Genomic DNA, 24,763 nt, shown 5'->3' with positions numbered 1-24,763 from the left:
ATGGACCTTTAAGATTACGTTTCATATAGATTTTATGCTTTGATCGCAAGATAAAATATCTATAACTGCATAATCAGAGAACAAGTAGAGAAACAAGAACCATTTTTATCTTTAAAAAATATGTTTGCATTACTGTTTAAATATATGTTAAGACCCACAACATGGTTTTACACACAAGAAAACATAAACAGATTGAAAGTAGCATTAAAGGCTTCGGAGAGTAAATTTGTTAAATTTCTACTTTTGCAGAAAAAGAAGCAGTTAACAAAGGGGAAAAAAGTATATTTTATAATACATATGAAATTGTACATATTTTCAATAGTATGCTGAAAAAAAGTACATTGGAAAAGGTCTTTTTGTCCAAGGTAGACCTTTTCATCGACCCAACCCCCTCCGCTACGCCACCCCATTATTCATTATGAATATAAAGAAACAGCAACTGTATATACTTGAAAAAAAAAAACACTACAAGAACGTTTTGTCGAGACCGAAGCCATTCTGTATGAGCATAACACTGAGATTGTATGCGCAAGTCGAATACGGTGTTGAATAGGATATGATTAAGCGTTTAAGAAATTGTGAATTTGATTATTTTTCCTTTCCTATAGTTATGTATACATAACAAAAACTTACATGTAAATGATATACATGATTCATGCTGAGATCAACCTGTCAAAAATGCATTTTTAACCCTTTCTGCATAAATTGAATGTACAATTTATACAATATACAGATCGATATTGCCTCCTTTGTGTATAGTTTGTCTTTTGGCAAGTCATTTTTGAAATCATATTTTAAAATTCATACTTAAGATACAAGCTTTCTCAATGCAAAGACATCAACCAATGTAGATATGGATCGCCGCCATATCAGACGCCATCTTGACAAATATCGCAATTAAAACAAAGTATCAATAGTTTCTCAAAATAAAGGGGTTTTAAAAATCATTATCTTTCTTTCTACTGCTAGGAATAAATTTCAACTTTTAGTCTAGGGTCCTTATAATAGGGAAAAGCGTTGGATTACTGCCAAAAAATGATATCATTGTGCGTAATCCATTTTTGTAGTATTAGAAACTTGACCAACGCATCAACAAATTTAAAAAAGTCTTTGTCTATATGCAAGCTGCCTGTGCCAAGAGCTTTGTCTACATGTCTCATTCCTAAATGATGTAACTGAGTTCCGTTTAAACGATGACCTTGACATAGATCCCAACTGAACCTTGGCCTTCATGCAAGCTACTTATTTACCAAGTGTGGTCAAAATACCACACTCTTAAAGACATCCCATAACCTTGAATTTTAAGTACTTACTTAAAATGTAGAAAATCCTCATCAAAGGTATTTAAATTTACTAGATTTTCTAAATATATAAATCGCTTGTTTGTAAAGCAACATTCATAATTAAATTTCATGCAGTAACAGTCGCTTGTTGAAAAAACTTCCAACATTTTTAGCGGCTTTACACAAATATACTGTGTTTAGCTATACGTGATATTTGAGTCAAATATACCTGTAACGGAAGTAACTGAACATATTACACAGAAACATCCAGAACATTTTCAAGACAGCTACATAAACCATATCTTATCACGAAAACTGATCTCTAACTGACGTCATTGACCAGAAATGAACCTACACGAAGCATAACACAATATAAGTATTAAAGGCCATTTCTATTGTGCTCTTAGTTCATTTTGGCTCCAGCTTCCGTATTGCACTGAAAGTTCCCACTAAGTGTTATTCAAACTCTAGAAGGAAGGACTACGTCAAAACTGTTTGTTATGTATACAGATCTAATACAGAATTGTCGTGTAAAAGCGTAAGTAATACATCAGATTTGTAAGTACGGCTCTAGAAGAAGGGACTACGTCAAAACTATGTATACCGGTCCAATACAGAATTGTCATCTAAAGGCATAATTAATGCATCAATTTTGTCGTAAGAATTGTATTACCTGTAATAAAACTGACAGCCAAGCCGATGATTACTGTGATCAGAAATCCTATAAATCCAAGCCATACATAGGATAAGTCATAGATAACAAGGTGATTGTTATCAATGCTGTGGTGATAACTGAAGTAAAGAATAAACTTTTGCATAAAGAATTCTACCCATTGGCATGAAATAATAATAAACTATACCCGCATCGGATAGGAAAGAAATGTTTTTCCTAAATATTCTCTGTCAAGAAGATAGTAACATTCTTAATTTTGGTGACATAAACAGGAATTTTCATACTGAATATATTAAAATCAAATGGTTAGAATATATCAATATACTAAAGGTCAGACAGAAACTTTCTTCTCAATCATACTAATATCAGAAGTTCAGGTTAAATCTTAATGTATCAAAATCACCAGGGTTTGATAAAATAAGACCAAAGATGTTTCGTGAACTTTTAAATTTGTGTAGAAAAATGATAGTGTAAAGCCTGTACATACGAGGGATGTTCGAAATGAATTGCTTATTTCTATCTGGAGACTTCAAATTTCAAGTTAGCCCAAAAGGGCTCATTTCATGCGCTCGAAGTACTCCCCGTGGCTAGAAATGCAAAGTTTCAGCCGATGTATCCACTTCTTGAAGGCGTCACGATACGCTGATTTGGGCACAGTAATAAGGTACTGATGAATGGCAGATCCAAGTGCCTGTCAGGACTGGTATTTCCGCCCAGCAAGGAAAGATTTCAATTTCGGAAACAAAAAGAAATCACATGGGGCAAGGTCTGGGGAATACGGGGGGTGGGGGGGGGGGTGAGGCAAAACAGTTACTTTTTCTTTCTTCAAAAACGCCGTAACTATTGCGGAGGTATGAGCGGGGGCATTGTCATGTAGAAGACGGACATGTTTAAAACCAGTGGCAGGGCGTCGTTTCTGATAATACTTTTTCAGTTTCTTCAGTACTACGTCTTTGTAGTACTTTCCGGTGATGCTTTTGCCCTTTTTCACCGGCACTTTTATTGCGACTCCTTCACCAGAGAAGAAGATTGCATACAAAACCTTCTTTGCACTCAAAGAACGTTTGGCAATTATTTGGCGTTTGCTGTGTTTAGTGGCCCAGATCTTATTGCTAACCTTTCTGACGGGCTCAAAATAATGGACCCAGGTTTCATCACCTGTGACGACATTGCCAAACTGCTTTTTGTCATATTTTGGAAACATTTGAAGCAGCTTTTTGGCCACTTTAACCCGTTGCCTCTTTTGCTCATCAGTCAACAGATGTGGCACCCATCTAGCAGAAATCTTTCTGACTTTCAAATGCTTCTTCAAAATAAGGTGAACCGTTGATAGTGATATGCCTACCTTTCGTGCAATATCACGAACTGTAAATCTGGCATCTCCTTCAATGATTTCCTTTATTTTGGAAACGATTTCTTTACGAGATGCAGGTTTTGGCCTACCTGATTTCGGTGCATTTTTGATGGACTCTACACCAGACTCAAATTTCTTTTTCCACCGCCGAACTGTGTCATAAGACACACAAGAAGGTCAATAAGCAGTAGAAAGTTCAGTCATCAGCTGCTTCAAAGAACAACCAAGTTTTGAGCGAGCTTTGATGTAAGCCCGTATTTCATCTTTCTTGTCGACGCTTCTACCAACCATTTTTACTACAGTGGTCAATGATTGCGTGTATTCAAATGGCAAATTTTATGTCTTACACTTAGTCTAACATGTACATTTATACACCGTTGTGTAGGTATTGAATAACCCTATACAGGTAGGTATTGGTTTTTATCGTGCCCCACGTGGATATCGAGCTAGAGGACAATAAGCAATTCATATCGAACACTTCTCGTAAAACTGGTGATGACGATATATATATGTAAATAACGAACAACTATCTTCCGATATCCATTCTGCCCACTCGATCTAAAATATGCCGTTGATTCATTTATGTCTTTTAAATTTTAATATTTTATACGAAAAGCAAAGCGGATGTCGAAAATCTCACCGTATGGAGACTGTGCTTGAAATAGAATACACTTTAATACCGTTCAAACCAAACCGATACTTATTTCTACGTATGAAAGACGATCCTTTCTAGAAAACAATGAAATAAGATAAAATAAAGTCTGAAGTAAATCTCCCTGACGTTTATTTACGGGATGCTCTTACGTAGTATGCGCATATTAAAGTAATTTCTGAAGGGGTATCTTCCTATCTTTTAGTTATTACCTACATTACAAAAAGATACAGATGCCAAATACAGAGTATTGCTTTATATACTTGAACATATACTAAGCCACATTGAAATAACTACTATTATATCATGGCGAGACTCAACATGTAAACATATCAACAAAGCAAAAAAGCTGCCAAAGCGTGCATGTGAAATCATCCTTGGATACAACTATTCGTTCTTCAGCCAATCTGTACATATTTTAGATATGTAGAATATTTGAAATTCTCAGGTTCTGTTATCACGAATTGTTTAACTTTAGATGTTAACCCGTCCAGCTGAAGTAAAACAACTGGACACATAAGTAATACATATGTAAGTGTTTATACAGATTGTTATAAGCGGTGTATTCACTTCTTTGTCAAACGCGCTGCATAATCAATAAAACCAATAAATATTTTTGATTGAAATGAGAAAAACAATTACTCAAAAAAACAACAACAAAAAACAGTGTATGAAAAATTAACATTCTTCAACATTCTATAACCTGCAAATATTTAAAAAGATTCGTATGATATAGTGTTAAAAGCATTTAGATTACACTTTTCAAGTGGGTTTTCTATCAATTGTTTAATCTTATTTTTCTTACCATGCAACTATTGTTTCGGATGCATTACTGCGTAATTTTCAACCGGTTTTCTTTATTGTAAAGAAAATTATCCTGAAAGATTTCGTCTTGAACCAGAAGTTGGGTTGCAAAGACTTTTGTAGTAAATGCATTATGTTCAAAATTATTAAAACGTACCTGTATACATAACTAGGTTTGAATTCAGCATGAGAAAACCAACATAGTGTATTTGCGACCAGCATGGATCCAGACTAGCCTGCGCATCCATGCATTCTGGTCAGGATCCATGCTGTTCACTTTCAAAGTCTATTGCAATTAGAGTAACCGTTAGCAAACAGCATGGATCCTGACCAGACTGCGCGGATGGTCGCAAATGCACTATGTTGGTTTTCTAAAGGTGCGGCTCAATTATATAATCAGATGTTAATAACTGATACTTGCTTGAGACTATCCATCGGTGTAGTATCATTAAAATAACGATAAAACGAGGTGTCAGTCGTTGAACTGTAAATCCTTTCTGTTGTCAGTGTTAAGTTCAACTCGGGTAAGTCCGTTTCATTTTGGATGCACCCGGATATAGTGACTGGCTTTGACAATGGAGCTTTCTTTCTATACAAAAAGGAACCAAGAGCTATCCACATATTGAGAGCAATACCACAGATTCCGCCCGCAAAAGCACCCTATTATCAAAGTAATAACAATACAATAATCTCATTGTCAACGTTCAGATGTATTTATAATCCCTACACTGGTAAATTTACTACAAACTGATTATATATTTGTTCATTAAAGCAGTTTTCAAAACCTGAATATAAACTGATTATCTGAGAAAACTACCAACTGAATTTATCATTCTAACTTATATGCTTTGATTGATGATTAACAAAAATAGCGAAATTACAGAGTGAAGATTATTTTCAACAAACTAAATGACGCAAAGATATAAAACTTTTACTTTTTTGTTAGCCTGTGGAAAAACAGCACCCAGGAAAAATATTCCAACAACTGGACCACCGGCTGCACCAAAAGCTGTATCACACATCTGTTTTTGATAGGCAAAATAATGAAGATTGATTTATTAGAATAAACTCACGCGACAACAACAAACTTGAGGGAAACATGAACAATAGGATGTATACTTCGTACAAGGACTTATCAATATATCAGTGGACATTCTTTCAAATTCTAAATTAAAACATCAAACTCAACAAACTGTACATTTAAATGATTACCTGTGTCACAGGTCCTGTCAAATACTGAGACAGGTACGCCAATACAACACTCAGTATTCCATACACCAGAACTTAAAAATCGAATAAAATTAATGAACATAATTATACTTTTTGTTAATACATACATTGTTTCAATTCGACTAAACCCATTTAATTGATTTAAGCTAGAATGTTTACCTGCACAAAAACTAGAATATTTAACAGCACAAAATGTTTAGGTACAGTACTAGTTTCATTCGACATAAAATCTAAGAATATAGAAGTTCTACACGGAGTCATGAAAATGAATATAACGTTATTTAATTCAACACTGGTGCACACAAAATATATAACATATGAATTCATAAAACTATATATTGCTAATTGAAAACATGTAATATTACAAGTAGTTCTACTTCGCTGTATAAAACATGTGTTACAAACCTAATAGTTTTAGAATGAATGTCTTTTTACTCTGCAACGCTTCTTTCAAGTAATCACCCAGGATATCCTGAAGAGCGTTTGTAGCCATTGAGTTGATACCGGAAGACAAGGTACTATCAAATAAAAATTCTGATAACAAAAACGTGTTTAATGCTTTTCTTCAAATGCGTAAAAGATTAATAAGTCTATTGACTTTATCTCTTAATTAGTTAATTTAATTACTGAATGTTGCATTTTATTAAATATTAGCGCAACGTACAAATGTATCTTAAAATGTTCAAATATTTCATGGGAAAGTGTCCATGCGTTTTGCTTCAACGAAACTTTGTCGTTATCGTTTCTATTTCTATAAATCTTTAATTGTTCAGATGGTAGAGAAAAACTAGCCATATTCAGTCCAATTAAAGCTACAGTCACACATATGGATATGTCCTTGCGTTGAGGTACGGTGCGTATTAAGTACGGAGCAGTACATGTACGTCGTAGTACGGGAAAAATGGTGAAAAACGGGAAACAAACAAAAAATACAGGACGCAAATCAGTACGGATAGGTGTGGCGTACTCCGTTGAAGTACGTTTTACTGCGCCTGGCAACTTGCCCAGTGCGTGGACGGGTCAGCGGTGAACTGCGTTGAACTACGCTTAGGTACAGACGGCCTCGGATAATTACGTTCAGCAACGGCAAGATACGTTTCAGTACGGGTAACTACGTTTTCGTACGTTTAACTACGGATGAATAAGTTGCAACCAAGTTGGACTAAAGTCACGCTCAAATGGCTACAGATCCTTCAAACATTTGTGCATGTTCAAAAGTTGGAGAAACTTGCAAATTTGGGATAAGTCATTATTATGTTTTGACTAAATTGTGGCACGGATTACAATTTTGAGGTACGACTCAGGTACGGATTGATACAGATTACTACGTTTCTATCCATGGCTAGGCGTAGCTATCCGCGCCGTATGTGTGACTGGGGTTTTACAACATAAGCATCCATTAGCTATCCTAGTCTGACTGAAGGAAGGAGAAACAAACAAAAACACATTTCATTATTAGTGTTTACCTTAAAGCTCCGCTGAAAACTGCTGCAAGAAATATCCCAGCCAGTCCTGGTACATCGTTTAACGTATTCATGATGAAATATATCATCAACTAAAATTCAAATCATATCCAACATAATTTCAGGAGATTTATAAAAATATTTATTTCTCTCAACGTAGTATGCTTTCAGTGTTTTATATTCGGAATGTAAAAATATGCAAAAAAAACAAAACAAATTGACATGTACGTATACATTTAACCTAATAGTTTTATTCCTCGTTAAAACTACTACGATATCCCTACGCACATACATTTAAAAGCTGCTCAAGAGACGATAATCATTTCTTTACTTCATATATTTAGAAATCAATATCTCGTACATGAAATAAGAATAAACAAATTTCGTATTACATGAACACCAACTTACTGATATGTAAACAACAAACCTGATTCGGGTTTGACACCTGTTCGCTAGCTACCGGATCACATGCTTTTTTAACGAAGTACGCATAAAGCACCAGTCCAGTCAATATAAGGATGGACTTGAAGGTTAGCGCCAGTGGTATATTTAGAAGAGTGGCACTAAATGAATAAATAGAAGAATCAAAATAAATCTAAAACTAAGGACAACTGACGGAATAATTTAATGTATTGAAATTTAGAATAATATATGTCGACAGAAGAAAAAATTGTTAAACTGCAATTTGCAAATAATCGATAAAAAGGGAGGTAACTGATACCAGAGTAACGGCTAATTGCATGAAACTGATATTGTCTTTAAGTGATTTTTACACAGATGATCAAACATTAGCATGCAAAAGGCTTCACGTACATTTTAGCATCCTTTGCTTTTTCTACGGAAGAAATCCTTTGTATTGATGACTGGTTAAAACAATTTGGCAGCATGTTAAACACACCACCAATAACACATCCCCACACTGTATGGCGTACACGAGGATCTGGGCTTATCCTATAAGGAATGATAAAGACTTCTTTAATGTATTTGCAAAAGGCTGATATATTTTGAGTATATGGCGATTATTTGGTTTGAAACAAATCTATACAGTGCCTAATAGAATTGAGAATAATAATAGACGTCGTGTAATTGAGTCTGTTCATGATAGGTTATGAAATTTGCAACCTCTAACGCCCGATGCCAATGACTTAAGATGAAACCTTAATCAGGCTCATAGGTTCCATGATACAAAGAGAAAAGAAATAATAACACCCAGTCTAATTATACAGTCAAAGACTGTCATTTAATGATTGATATGTTAAGATCATAAGCAACTTGGGAGCATCTGGCATTCAGCCCCGCCTAGGGCGCCGAAAAAATACTTCGGTATCACCTCAGAGGCCTTACCCACTTAATTATAGACGTGCAGGAAGGCGAGTCATTTAGTACTGAAAAAATGAGGATATTTGCTTGTCTGAAACTGGGCTGTTCCTGAGCAAACCTTTATACAAAACTTTTTATGATGAGAATGATATTTTTTAATCGTTCATTTTTCATGAAAAACACATATGAAATAATAAATACCTGTCTAAATCAAGTAAGGAGGTTAACACTAGAAAATAAGCTTTGGCGAGCCACTTGTTTTCTTCATGATCCTACAAGCCTTATATTGCGAGACATCCAGCTACTGAATATTTAATTAACATTTTAGATATCAATCCAGAAACCTAAATGGAACAATGCAAGGTAATTTACGCCCGTACCTGATTTTTTCAAAGCGCACAATAACATATACTTCCAGCTTAGTAGTGTTATCTGTAGAGTTATATATTCTTAGAAAAAATATGTTTCCGAATCTAGGACTTTACGGTAATGACCAAGGCGATATTATCAAGATACTTATTCACTATTTTACATAAGTGCATACCACACGGGGATTCTCGGTATTTTTATTTGAAATCGGTATGCAAGAAAAAGATTCTGTCACTGGTAATACAAATGTAGGTGCGGATGGGTATATCCGGCTCTCGGGTAACTGTTTAGGCGGAGCCTCGTTACCGCCTAAACAGTTATCCTCGAGGCCGGAAATTCCCATGTGCACCAGTAAAAGAATCTTATATTAAAAGGTAAAAGAATATAGGAATATACTAGCTTTATACAGCTTTTAAAATTATCATTCTTCTTATTCAATTCTGTATTTAGATTAGTAGCCGTAAAATCTTAAGACGTAACGATGCACGTTGAAAGAAAATAGTGACAAGGAGCATGTAAAAAACAAGTTTTATTTAAAATAGCATCTTTCAAGAAAAACTACCATAAAGACCAAATCTAAAAAGTGATACAAATATATACTCATCAAATTTCATCCGACCACCTTTCGACGACAATTCAAAAACTTTGGATAAGCTTCCTATTTCCTTTATACTCTAAAAAGAAGAAAATATAACTCATATGAATAGTATGACATAGTAACAAAGATATCGTTTCTAAAGTACGATTTTATGTTCATAATATATGTACGTGACAAATGGGTTCGAACCGGTTTAAACTCCAAAGTGTTTGTTTTGCTACTTCAAGGACTGTGTCCAATTGTGTTTTATTGCTTGTATGTGTGTTTTATGTCTTCAATTATGTCAAAAGTCGTTCCTTATAGTAGACGATGTTTAATCCTTTTAACTCTTCTAGGACTTTGGGACATGGAGGGGATAAAGAATGAAGGATCGGTGCGCCATTAACCAGTTTAAACTCCAAGTGACCTTTCCAAGGCGATGTTCCACTGTCTTCATGTATTTGTTTATTTAGTCATTGTCTAAATGCTTTAAGTTGAAGTTTTATATTAATTAAGAACACACCAATGCCTATATTACTATGGGGTTTCAGGGTGCAGAGGATACATTCTTGGAATCTGGCATTTCTAAACTGATATTTATCCTTGCTTTTCAAGATTGGGTGTTCCTTGCACTACATAAGTCTCTGCAAGTGATGTTTCATTTAATAATTGTACATATATACTGCATTTAAGTTTTAATCGGATGATTCACTTTCGTTATGGTGTTTAACCAGACAGATGATACAATAGTTTTGTATGTCAAGTGCTAAGTCTCGACTTATTAAAGATTCCAAGACAAACAAGAGACAGTATCCGGTGGGAAAAACAAGTTCAAACAGTTACCATAATAATATATGTATGGGTGTGTACATAGTTAATATATGTACAAAACAAACATACAAAGTAAGAGATTGATACGTACATATATATACCGCTTTGAATGGGTAAGAATCAAAAGCACACCTGGCCAGTTTAAACAAATTCATTGTGCACAAGCTGCAAATCCTTATCTCGTATATGACCAAAACAGGAAAGATCAAACAAAAACACACGATATGTATGGTGGCATATTTCTTCCAACCACATATCCACTTATGTTTGTAGACAGTTTTCTCTAAAAATATCACATATCCAGTTATTACCTGGCAAGTGGCAAAATTGCGTATTATCCAGATAATTATGTTAACCGGACAAAACTGCCTGTTAGTGCCCACAACTGCCATCCACATATTCACATACATAAGTGGTTTTTGTGAAAGTTTTCTTGATATCCAGTTAATATTCTTACCTAAATTGGCGATTAACGGTTAGACTTTTCGTCCGCTATACAAAGAAAGAGAAGAAGGGGAAATGTATAGGCGACCGCGTAGCTCAGTCGGTACAGCATTGGAACGGTATTCCAATGCCCCGGGTTCGAGTCCCGGTCTGGCTGCACATTTTTCTCATCCTGTGACAGAATGACGGCATTACACTGGTAAGTCTTTGACGCTTGTAATTGCTTGATTTATAAAGTACCCGCTGAAATTCGAGGACTAGTTTCAAAATGTTTGGAAAATAGGTCACAGTATAGAACTTGAATTTTGAAACGGGGAGAAAATGTGTAGGTGGTCGGGTAGTTCAGTCCGTAGATTGTCGGAACGGTATTCCGAGGCCTCTGGTTCGAGTCTCGGTTTGGCTTCACATCTTTCTCACCCTGTGACAGAATGAATGAGTGTAGATCTATATCCGCCTCATCCACTACCACCTCCCCTAATGGTTTTTGCCTATAGATAGGATTTGAAATGATAAATCTGCATAATCGTAATTGTTATGCCTCTTTATATATTTTCATTTATTCCGTAATTCTAGGGGACGATTACGGGATATTGTCAATCATAACTGACTAACTGACAAAAATCATGATACCTAGTTAACGTAAGTGAATATGTGAATGGCAGTAGTGGGCAGTAACAAGCAGTTTTGTCCTGTTAAGATATTTAAATGGATAACAAGCAGTTTTGTCACTTGCCAGATAATAACTGAATAAGTGACATTTTCACCACAAATTTAGAGATAAATAAGTTGGCAGATATATGCCACCATAAATATGTTATGAAACATGTTCCTTTAAATAACCGTATATCAAATCTAACAAATCATACACGCATGTCCTTAACAATTTTGCAAAACACAGAAAAGCATTGCATTAAAGATAAAGATATAGATATATGGAAAAAAGAATGGAAACATGATATTTATTTAAGTGGAGATAGTACAAAGAGTAAAGGTTTAGGTATTCTTATAAACAACAGCTTAGACTATAAAACTTTGGAATATAAAGAAATTATAACTGGTCGACTACAACTATTAAAACTAAAAATAAACGACGAAACACTTGCCCTGTTAAATGTTTACGGTCCAAATAATGGTGATGGAACATTTTTTGATATTTTTGAAAGTATACTTTTAGAAAACAGCAATGAAACACTGCTAATCGGTGGAGACTTTAACGTAGTGTTAAAATTTGATATGGATAAATTAAACAGAAGACGTGCCACGAATAAACAAAGTTCAGATAGGCTAAACAGGATTATTGAAAACAATGATCTTCTTGATATATGGCGAGTTATTAACCCTGAAAATAAAAGCTATACTTTGCATTCTAATACAAAACCTCCTATATTTTGTAGGTTAGACTATTTCTTGTTTCTCAAAACTTAATTAATCTTGTTTCAAAATGTACTATTTCGCCAAGCTATCGGTCAGATCATTCAATCGTACACGTTAAAATAGACTTAGTAAAATCAGAAAAAGGTCCGGGATATTTTAAATTAAATAATAGTGTGATACTTAATCCTGAATACCAAGATATTATACGTAAATCAATAAACGAAACGGTTCAAATTAATAGTGAGGCCAACCCAAATACACTTTGGGAAGTAATAAAAAGTACAATTAGAAACGAATCTATACGATTCTCTGTCGAAAAAAGAAAGAAAATGCTAATGAACAAATTAGAATTGAAAACAATATTAACAGGATCGAAGACGAATTAAATAAATCTCATGGAAGTGATATACTTTTACAAGAATTAAACGCTCAAAAAGAAAACCTAAACCATTTTCTGGATGAAAAAATTAGAGGAATTTAACTAAGAGCAAAAGCTGAATGGATTGAAGGAGCCGAGAAGAATACTAAATATTTTTCAGATCTAGAGAAAAAACGATCCAAAGAAAAAATAATAAACAAAATTGAAGACAATGGATCAGTCTTGATAAAAACAAAAAGACATTATTAATAAAGTACATTCTTTTTATAAAATTTGTATTATTTCACTTCTTCCGAAAAAAGATAAACTATTAACTAATATCAATAACTGGCGACTAATATCTCTCTTAAACGTAGACTATAAAATAGCATCGAAATCAATAGCAAATAGAATGAAAAAAGTACTTGATGATATTATAAATAAGGATCAAACTGGCTTTATTAAGGGACGATATATTGGTGAAAACGTACGAATCTTATATGATGTAATAGAAAAAGTAAACAATGATAATGAAGAAGGATTAATATTTTTCTCAGACTTTCAAAAAGCCTTTGATAGCATAGACCATAACTATATTTTCAAATGTTTAAAATACTTCAACTTCGGTGAAACACTTATTAGTTGGATAAAGCTGTTTTACAGAGACGCAAAAAGCTGTATCACCAACAATGGGCATTTTTCTGATTTTTTAAAATAGAAAAAGGTTTAAGACAAGGCTGTCCACTTTCGCCTTATCTATTCCTAATAGGCATTGAAATACTATCACAATATATAAATAATAATAAAAATATAAAAGGACTTAAAATTCTAATTACTGAAATGAAACAAACACTTTTTGCTGATGATGCAAGTTTTTTCTTAGATGGCACAGAAAGTTCCTTTCAAAATCTCATCACATCATTTGCAAAGTTTAGTCAGATATCGGGTTTAAAATTAAACATATCTAAATGTACTGTAATGAGGATAGGGTCGGTCTTTGCGGCATACAAATATAACCATTTGCAAAAACAGAAATTTATTTGGTCGTCAAATGAGGCCTCAACTCTAGGTATACTCTTTACAAATGACCCAACTAAAGTACTAGAAATTAATTTAGACCCTAAGATAGATGCATTTCAACATACACTAGACAAATGGAGAAGATGGAAACTCTCTTTAATAGGTAAAATCACAGTAATTAAATCATTCGCATTTCCATAACTGGTGTACCCACATACAGTATTAAACAATCCTACAGAAAATATAATTAAACGAATTAAAAATCTCATGTTTGACTTCTTGTGGGATTCCAAACATGATAAAATATCTCGAAATACAATTATACAAACATATAAAAATGGAGGATTGAAAATGTTACATATAGACTGCTTCATAAATTCAATTAAGGCTAGCTGGGTAAAAAGAATCACTTATAAAAGTGATGCAAAATGGAATAAAATTTATAACAAAGACCTAGAAAAATATGGAGAACATATATTTAAATATAGCACTTGCAAAGCAGATGCAGCTAAATTAAATTTCAAGTTCACCTTTCTTAAGGAGATAGTAATATCCTGGTGCACAATTAATTATAAACCATGTATACAAAACTACTCGAAAGAAATAATATCGAATAACTCAAATAAAAAACAGACAAATGGAAACTTGTTTCTTTACAAACCTTGGTTGGAAAGAGGCATTTTATACATGGAACATATTTTTGACTTCCGAACTAAACATCTCTTAACATTTGAACAAATGCAATATATATATGGTATTGAAAATGGTGAATTTCTTAACTATTTGACATTGAGAAGAGCAATTGACAAAAAATGGGAAAAACACTTAGCTGAAGAGCAAATCAATTTAACACTTGGAACTGGATATTTAATAGATAAAATGAATCAAACTATAAAAATGAATAAAATGTTGTATGAATTACAAATTAAACAAATACACAGTAGCAACAAAAATCTAAAGAAATGGGATTCAGAATTATTAGGAGAACAAATCAGATGGAAACATGTTTTTACAATACCAACAAAGTGTACTATCGATTCAAAGTTAAGAGAATATCAATATAAATATCTAATGAGAATAATACCAAATAACAATTATCTGTACAAATGCAAACTCACAAGTTCTAGGTTGTGTGATTTCTGTTCAATGGTCCCAGAAACCCAGAGGCACCTTTTTTTGGGAATGTCAAATAATACAACAATTCTGGGTTAATCTACAAAGACTTCTCAGAACTAAAAATATTCAATTAGATATCCTTAGTTATAGAACAGTGTCATTAGGGTTAGAAGAAGAAACGGATACTATAAAAAGAAATATTGTTAACTTCATTTTGATATTAGCCAAATATTTTATAAGTAAATGCAAGTATAACAAAAATATACCCGAAATTGAATCTTTCAAACTTTATCTAACACGGCGTATTGGCATTGAACGAATAATAGCAACTTTGAAAGACAAAATAGATATATTTGACACAAAATGGATTTTATAACTTGAACTCTTATATTTATATACATGTACAAATGTATATGTATATGCAGAAGCGCAGAATATAATATCGAAAAACATGTTCTCTCTAAACATTCTTGCTCACAAATGTTTGAGAAATTTTTCCAAATTTTCTATCCCCACTTCATCAAACAAAAACCTTTAAGTATATCAGATGACACACTATATTAATATGGTTATATTAAAGTTATATTAAGGTATTGTTATAAAGTATGTTTATATTTTCATTTTTCTAACATACATTGTTAATATACAATATCTGTAAGTGTTTAAAATGTATAACATGTGCAATCTGTGTATACTTAAATGAATAAAAATGTAAAAACGAAAAAAAAACACAGAAAAGCAAGAGAAACAGCATTAAGAACGATAAACATCATGTTGACTTTCAAAACGCCAATCATGGATACGCCTCACAATCAAGCTGGAAAGCGTAACTGTTAAATGACTAAATACTCAAATATGAAGCACACCCAAGTCGCTCAAGGAGGACCAAGATCTTAAGACCTTACTTCTGAGCAAGTTTGATGAACATCAATTAAACGGTCCATTAAAAGTTTTTTTCAAAGGATTTTTTCTATTTTTTCCTGTGGCAGCCCATAAATGGGGTTAAGTGCTCCTGTTTGAGAACACTTTTGAAGAATACATTTTAATGATGCTACTTACCCAGTGTGATGAAGACCCATCAAGCAGGCCGCGAGAAGAAGTCGTTTATTTTTTCTATTTTTAGCTGTTGTGCTGCTTCAGATATAGCCGGTAGCCCCCATTTTAAGTAGAAAAAGTGAAAAACAGCAATCGCCCAACATAACATAAATAAAAGTGTTGCAGGCTAATTTTGACAGTGCCTTTTCAGGGACGGCATGGGAAATGTATTCTTTGTCCGTGCCCTATAGCAACAGGTTGAGCAAGACTCAGCGTTTGCACATGTACCAAGTACCAAGATATAGTTTAGAGACGCCCTTAGACGTATAGATATGAGCTTCAATGATACACAGAGAGCATTCTTAACGAAAAGCGGCGCAAGGTCTGCACTTAAAATAATGGCTTTGCCCTTAACGAGAAAACGATGAGCAGAACTAAACAAACTTGAATTTAGAGAGGGGATCTAAGGTTATGAAACCTGTTTCCGCAACACCATTTTGGAGGGAACATTTTAGTGATGCTACTGACCAAGTTTGCAGAATTTGGCGAGACCATTTTACTGATGGTAGAGACCAAGTTTAATTAAATCCATTCAGTAGTTAAAATAAAGTTCTTTGCAGGCTTTTCTTTTCTAAATTTAGCTCTAGTTGTCGATAAAATGGGCCGTGTGCTCCTATCTGAACAGATTAGGAGAGAACCTTTCTATGATGATAAACACTAATGGTGATGAAGATCTATAAATCTCCTCATGAAAAGAAGTTGTTTATAGGTTTCTCTATTTTAGCTCAAGCTGCCCATCATAAATTTGGGAGTGGACCATATAAAGATGTTATTGACCATGTTTCGCAAAAATTCATCTAGCGATTATGAGATGGAAGTTGTTTAAAGATATTTTTTCTCTTTTTAACTCTAGCGGTGCTGTTACAGAGTTATGCGCTCCCATTTGAACACAATTTAGGTAGCACTTTAACCAAGTCTGGTGATTTGCCAATTTCATAAGGAATTGCATTCCCCTGGGTGACTTAGGTTTTCGGTATTAATACAAACCTTAAAATGTGATCTTTAAAATCTGTTAATGACTTGTCATAATTTGTACGTTTCCACAGTTACCGAACTTTTATTGGTTACAATTTTTAAAATTCAGTAACCCTGAAAGACTTCGTCTTTGATTCTCTTTATAGAGTTGTATAAAGCTTACAACTACCAGAATCAATTAATAGAAGATATGATTTTGAAAGCCCGTTTCATAAGGATTCTTTTGCAAGTTTTATTTTCTGGTTTGCAGGTAAGTATGTTTACCGTCATAACAATTGTAATAACGCCAACATTACAAGGTAAAATAAAATAAAAACATCAATTGTAATAAATTAATTGGAATAGGTATGTTGCATGTTACGTTATCATTTTAATAAACGTGTTTTATCAAGTTCATTTATTTAGAAAATATTTCAGAAACAAACTACATTTACTATTTAGTAATGCAACTTTAAAATATATTAGCATTCTTGTCAAGCAATGGGTGTTTCCGTAATAAAAGCTTGACATACTTTACTTTAATATAATTTCGAAAATATGTGAGGAGAATTCAGAACAGAAATTATCTGTTGATGATTATCTATGTGAAAGGTTTCAATCTTAAACGTTAAGTAAAAACTTTTCAAACATACATTACAAACTTTATTAAATAGATAGATCAATTTAGTTGAGATTTCAATTAGATACATAATTATTACTATTGCTTTCATTCGTGTGATAAAAGTATATTAATGACAAAATATATGTGCGTATGTAGTCATCCATACACGATAAATGAATACTGTTTGAAAGTCTTCATGAATCCCATAAATATATGCATATAGTCGTATACTTTACCTGTATCAATCATACTCTCAAGATATAAGGTTTAAATGTAATTTTCATCACAGCGAGTCTGCTATTATTTTGCTGCTCGCAACTATTATTTTCATCAAAAATTATGAGGCACACTTAAATAGAAAATATTAAAAGTATACTTGATGAATATCATATAGTACTATATGTATTTTAAATCAGATAAAATTATTATTAGATAAATGAATTTTACTGAATTGTATTAGATATATTGACTACAAATAGATGATTACAGAGACATACGGAATGCAGACTTTAACATGATACAAAACAATCTTTTGTAAGATACAGTAGTTTCCTTTACTATTTTATGGTCCAAACTGAGACAATCTGATTAAAACAGTAAAGCCTACATGCTACTTGTAACAGTCTTACCATCCAATTAAAAATTTACTTTTCACAGGAGATTTATATATGGAATGTTTAATTGTACACATTTTGAAAATTAGTTCAATATATATTTAAACTACTATTGAAAATTCTTTTTGTTAAATGATATACTAACTGCTAACGGTTTCAGTTATAATTATAAAAATATGAATATTATTTTCAAAGATTTGAGCCCAAAACCCTAGTAAATAATGAAAAAATGAAGCATCTGCACTGTACATTAGTGTATATCAATTGTCCTTTTTAATATTTAAATTAAATACTGTGAAATAAGAGTATCAAGAACTTTCAAGAGGACTAAAAAGGCGCCTGGCCTTATCATCCTTCAATCAAATGTAGTTTAAGTGTCTGTATTTTCCGCAAATATTAACAACAAATTAATTGTTTTATAAAAGTATTTTGAGCTAGGTTATGAGGCTCAAAAACATACACGAAGGCCTATTCCGTAACATCTCTTCTGTCACCTTCTGTTGCAAATACGCTACAGTAATATCAGTTTGATTTAACCCTTACCCTGCTAAATATATAAAATGGACCGGTCCATCATTCAATTTGGGCCATACCACTTATTATTCAAAGTGGTGTTCACTGAAAAATTACTGACTGAATAGCGAACAGTGCAGACCATGATCAGACTGCACGGATGTGCAGGCTGATCTTGGTCTGCACTGGTCGCAAAGGCAGAATCACTTGCCGCCAGCAGGCTAAGGGTTAAATATTGTTTGCTAGTCTCTAAAGTAGATATTTTAATAAAACATTCATGAAACATTTTGACTTTAAAGTTTAGTAATGAAGCTAGTGTAAATACGTACATTCATAATTGAGACGTGCCATGGGAAAACAAACATAGTGGCTTTGCGACCAGCATGGATCCACACCAGACCTTTCAAAGCCTACTGGAATTAGTATGAAACTGTTAGCGAACAGCATGGATCCTGACCAGACTACGTTTTCCCATGGCGCAGCTCATATTATAATGTCCAAGTATTGTGGGTATTATTGTGTTCCTAAATTATTCATGATATATAAGCATTAAGTAATGTTCAAGCCTTTTATGTAATAAAATATTCAATTAATAATAATTATTAGATTAGATCATAATGTATATAAAATCAGCTCTGTTACATACAGATGGACTATCATTAAGAGGGGGGTCTCCTTGGCCGATTGGTTAAGGTTTCTGACTTCAAATCACTTGTGGATTATGCTATACACAGCATTATATTCTAGGAAAGGTGTGAGGTTACGATACAACAATGAAGTTTTCTGAAGACTTTATGGCTAATGTATTAATCGCTGCTTCCAAGGAAACGTTTTGCAAGTCTAATATCTTAAAGTTACTGTAGATATTGTAAACCTTCCGTTGATACCAAAAACCTTACACTCCTAAAGGGGGAGCGAAAATATTATGTCGTTGTCTCAGATACCTGTTTTGTAAATGGGAAGAAGTCGTTTTCTAGCTGTAGATGTAGACTGTTCACCCCTGTTCGAGCACATTCGGACGAAGCCCTTATCGTGATACTACAGACCAAATGTGATAAAGATCCATTAAACAATTCCTAACATGAAGCCGTTTAAGAGAGAGCCCAAGTTTGAACGAAATTTGGCGAGGCCCTTATGATGATGCTACAGACCAAGCCTGATAAGATCCATCAAGCAGTTCATGAAAAAAAATGTTTACTGCTTTTATCATTTTATCTCTTCTGGCCACTAAAAGAGCCCTAGTGCCCCTTTTCAAACATATTTGGGGTAGTCTTTCCAATAATGCTACAGATTACATTTGACAACGATCCAACAAGCATTTCAGCGGAATAATTTGTTCAAATGTTGTTTTTTTCCTATTTCATACGGCCCATAATACATTTGGAAAAAGAACCTAAATGATAATGCTACATACCAAGCTTCATGAAAATCCATATGGCGGCTCATGAGAAGAAATTGTTTCAAGGTTTTCCTATTTTCAACTATTGCCATGCCTTAAGGGTGCCAGGCACTCTCCAATCGATGGAATGTTGGAGCGAACCTTACACTAAGTTTGATGAAGATCCATCAAGCAGTTCATGAGAAGAAATCGTTTGGAGGAATTTCAAATTTTAACTCCAGCGACCCGCTAAAAGAGGACAATTGCCCCTTTTAATAACCGTGGGACAGGACCTTACAATGAGGTTATAAACAAAGTCTGATGCTAAAGACGTGTAAATGTTGTTGTTGTTTTTTCTCTCTATTTTTAGCTCTGGTGGCCCCTACAAAGGGCTAATCTAAACCCTTTGAACAAACTTGTTACAAGTTCATGCCGGGATATGACTAACCAAATTTGGTGTATTTCTGGCAAGCAGTTTCAGAGAAGAATATGTTTAAGTAAAAATGTTTAAGCAGAACGCCATACTATCAACCTATACTTATAGCTCATCCTGAACAAAAAAGGGCCATAGCCTCTTCAATATAAAGCTTACAATTTTACTTTCTGACAAAGTTGGTAAATAACATCCTCATAATATGGAAATTTGATTTATAGCTGTGTTTACTAACTCATGTACCCCATTTCGAAATAAATTGCACGCAACAGCCATTTCTTAAGAGTGGTAACTTGGCGACGAGAAATAGTAAATGTTACAACTATATCATTTCTACAAAAGTGGTAAAGCATAAAAATATTTGTCATGTCATAATTCTATAATACTATACTGAAATGTGATAAGCATGCGGCAAAAATATAATTTTCAAAATAAATTAGCAGAAATGAACCTTAAAACTGCAAAAATTCCCAGAAATATATTTCAGCTCGATATGCAAAGCTAGCTATGTTACTGAACATTCCTGAAAAGTTTGGTTGAAATCAGGTCAGTTGTTTCAGAAGATTAGTCCGGACAAACTTTTGTGACAGACAGACAGACAGACAGACAAACGGACAAAATCAAAACATCAACCTACATTTGAGGAGACAAATTTATTTGTAAATGAAGAATTGAATCAAAGATCGATATGTTTCAATCTTTTCATATATGAAGAATATGTAAAAAATATCTTGAGATATATTCACGGTTTGGCTCACCCCACCAAGAGCTTAAAGATTAATATTCTGCAGCACGTTCTAGCAAAGAGCACGAATATAATAAACTGAGTTTTATTGTTTTAAGATACTGAACATTGAAAAGAACTGTTTTAGTACTAAAAGGTAACGATTATTTGTTTTTAGCAATTCATCGTTGAAGATGGCCGTAATTATGTATATATTTGGGCTGAAACGTGCATGATTTTGGCACGGGGATTTTTTTTATGTATTCAGCGGTAAAATGAAAACATTTGATATTTTATGTTCTCAGAGTTGCAGAAAAAATCCATAGCCAAGATGAATGATTAAAACGATGCCCTTGCAATCAGCGGATTTGGTAACAAACACTGAAGGACAATCATACACGGATGTGAAAAATAAAAATGGGAAACGAGGGTTTTCGAATGCGCAATAAAAGGTACCCACTCGGGATACCAGATTGAGCCAAATGCTATTCAGTGTGTAATGTGATATGAAAAGAATGTCGTTTAATATGCATCGTACAAATACTGATATGAACAACATGATTACAAATGTAAACAAGAGGATTGATAATATCGAGCGCAATATTGAAAACAAATTAACCAATAAATTAGATAATAGATTAAATATGGAAGTGAAGATAATGAAAATAGAAATAAAAGAAACAAGAAATAATTTAAATGCAAAGTTCATTGCGGGGATGACAGATACAAACGAAACCGTTGATGACATCTAGGCAATGAAAAAAAAAATGCATGAACCAAGAAGACATTTCTTTGAACATTGTTCTTAGGTATGTACATGAAACTAAAACAGAAAATGTTTTGCAAACACTTAATGACGTACTTCGGGATGGGGTTAACGTAACTGCTAGAGCTGTTAAAGCTGTACGTAAAGGATCGATTGAGAACAGAAGAGATTTCAGAGATATTACAGCAACCATGGCTAATTTCAGTGATAAGTCAAGTGTTTTTAAAAAGAAAAACTTTCTTAAAAAATGTCAGAAGCATTAAGATGTTTTTATTTATAATGATTAGTCAGTGGAAGACAGGCTACAGACCAGTAAGTTAAAGGAAATATTAGAGTCTGTGAAAAGGGGTGACGTCGATAAACTTGAACTTCGCGGATCAAGATTAGTAGAAAAATACGCATAGGGTATAGGAACTGGAGAAGTCAGGAAGCTACGAGCGAAATGGCAATAGCAATTACAATGGAAAGCAACGGGGAAATGCTAGGAAATATAGATAGGAACTTATGGGTTCTGGAATGTCAATAAATGGAACATTAATGAAGAAACAGACAATAACAAAATAAGAGAATGTTGTGCAATTTTGTATCAATTTGATGTTTTACCATTAGCGGAAACTCATTTAATAAGAAGAAATGAACTAACTGATTTTAATAGATATTTATTTTGGCTAGGTCAAAATAGGGTTTCTCTACATAAAAGAGCAAAAATGGGATCTGACGGGGTAGGGTATTTAATTAAAACAGACCTTCTGAAAGAATGTGATGTTCAAATTGTTTTCGAAGATTTTATATCAAGATATTTCATGGGTTAAGCTAGTCAATAAGTTTGACCAAATGTACGATGTTTATATCTGTGTTGGTTAATTACCACCAGAAAACTCCACTCGGCAGATTTTTGATAATCTGTTATACAATGTAAAGGAATTTCAGAAAGAAACTCAATGTATTTATGTGTGGTATGACTCTAACAGCCACTGTGCTGATAATTTAGATTTCATACAAGCTGTAGATGTTTTACCTGACAGAGATGTTTTCTGTAAATGCTTACGGCAAATACTTACAGATTTTACCACAAAAGTTTACTTATTGAATGAATTAAAAGTATCAAAAATGCGATTTTACATTTATTGGGCCTCAAGGCTGCTCAGTTGTAGACTTTTGTTTTGTGTAAGAACAGTGGTAGACCTGATCATTCGGTATTAAAATGGAAGTTGCATTTAGATATTATTTCTCAAGATGTAAATTTAAAAAGTGTAGAACTTTCTTGTTCAGAAACTGTTTTTGACACAAAGAATTTCCCTCCAGATTTCTTTTGGAATGTTGATTTAGATTTAGCTATACAAATAGGAAATTCCGAAGTGGTAAGCCGTGGTGGAAAGATGATTTAACTGCATGGAATGAAATGAGTAAGGCAGAGAAATGTTGGTTGAAATGTAAAAATGCGCAAAAGAATAATTTTGAACATATTTATCTACAAAAGAGGATATATTTTGACCACTGCGTATAGCCTGCTATAGGTTGCATACTAAAAGCTTGCAAGATGAAATGGAAAAGTTGGCAGACACAAATTGTAGTAATGTCTGGGAAAAGATACTTGATATTTTAATCAATATTTTCTACTGGTATGGTACCATCTGCATGGTCGGAAGGGATCATTACTCCTATTCCAAAGAATTCTACTGCAGACCCCCGTGATCCTTTGTCATATAGAGGAATCTCTTTGGCTCCAGTTATTTATAAATTACATGCGAGTGTTTTAAATGATAGATGTTATACACGAAGCATAATAGACCATGTTACTTCGATTACTAATATCATAGAAACAGGAAGTCTGAAAAAGCAGTCAACATTTGCTACATTCATTGATTTTTAAAAGGCCTATGATTTTATCAATCGATTTAAACTTTGGGACAGGTATTCATGGTAAATTGCTACATGCAATTATCTCATTATATAAAGATGTAAAATGTTGTGTGAGATTAAATGAATTTGATAACTTTTGGTTCGAAACTAAACAAGGCTGCCCATTGTCCCCTCTACTTTTTAATTTGTTAATATAACCGACCTGGTAAATGCACTTAAAAAAATTGAAGTTGAACAGTAACAGCAATTCGTAAATGTTTTAGTTTTTTGCATATAATTATGGTTTAGCCAGTCAAAAGCGCCCGATTAGTCACGTGCTCGCTCTTGTCCAATCATTAGTTTTCTAGGCATTGTTCTTTGTTTTATTGGCGAGGAAAGATCCCTTGCCAATTTTCGTTACATAGTTCCAGGCTAAACCAACGTTCACATTTAGTCACAGTCTGTCTCTCTTGGAGGCGGTTCCCCGTTTGGCGGTTTTTTTTGGTCGCCCAGATATTACGATTCGGAAATTTATTACTTGTATTGCTTTGTAATGCTTGCACTGCTATAATGTTTAATTTTGCCTTTTTATGGCATTTTAATAAATGCCCATATTTCATTCAAATCAGCTGTATTTGTGTTTCTTCCTCATCTCCATACAAGTTCGCCTAGCCCAGGACAACCCTGACCATGGACAATACATAAATTAAATATAATGCACTTCAGAACAAAGACATTTACAAATTATATGATGCTACAGTTTGACCCGTTATAAGTTATGGGGTATCAAATTAGGGTTATCGCTCATTTTGCTGTATAGATGCCATTCCAAAACGTACCATGCGTTATTTCTTATGTACGGAATCCTGTTTGGACCATGTCGTATGTCGTCCGTCGCGCTTTGAGGTCGACGCACGACAATGCGACACGACATCGCGACAATGCGACACGACA

At 33.6% G+C, this 24,763-nt stretch overlaps 2 protein-coding genes across 2 annotated transcripts in view; one reads left to right on the top strand and one right to left on the bottom strand.

Annotated features, from left to right (window-relative positions):
- The window catches only part of LOC128559403 (uncharacterized), a 40,531-nt gene extending 15,837 nt beyond the window's left edge, over positions 1 to 24,694 (top strand). Inside the window, exon 10 of the mRNA XM_053550833.1 lies at positions 21,507 to 24,694. The gene's annotated coding sequence lies outside the window, so the exon portion shown is untranslated. The remainder of the gene's footprint in view (positions 1 to 21,506) is intronic.
- LOC128559207 (sodium-dependent multivitamin transporter-like) overlaps positions 5,163 to 24,763 on the bottom strand; it is a 29,623-nt gene continuing 10,022 nt past the window's right edge. The window contains exons 5-12 of the mRNA XM_053550412.1: positions 9,749 to 9,822; positions 8,273 to 8,410; positions 7,887 to 8,022; positions 7,463 to 7,551; positions 6,402 to 6,514; positions 5,979 to 6,049; positions 5,702 to 5,788; positions 5,163 to 5,426 (exon numbers count right to left, since the gene is read on the bottom strand). Coding sequence (XP_053406387.1) covers positions 5,163 to 5,426; positions 5,702 to 5,788; positions 5,979 to 6,049; positions 6,402 to 6,514; positions 7,463 to 7,551; positions 7,887 to 8,022; positions 8,273 to 8,410; positions 9,749 to 9,822 — 972 coding nt within the window. The remainder of the gene's footprint in view (positions 5,427 to 5,701; positions 5,789 to 5,978; positions 6,050 to 6,401; positions 6,515 to 7,462; positions 7,552 to 7,886; positions 8,023 to 8,272; positions 8,411 to 9,748; positions 9,823 to 24,763) is intronic.

This window comes from Mercenaria mercenaria, chromosome 9 (assembly GCF_021730395.1).
Source record: "Mercenaria mercenaria strain notata chromosome 9, MADL_Memer_1, whole genome shotgun sequence".
Taxonomy (NCBI): Eukaryota; Metazoa; Mollusca; class Bivalvia; order Venerida; family Veneridae; genus Mercenaria; species Mercenaria mercenaria.
Note: the sequence above shows the minus strand (reverse complement) of the source record. Positions and strands in the feature narration are given on the sequence as shown.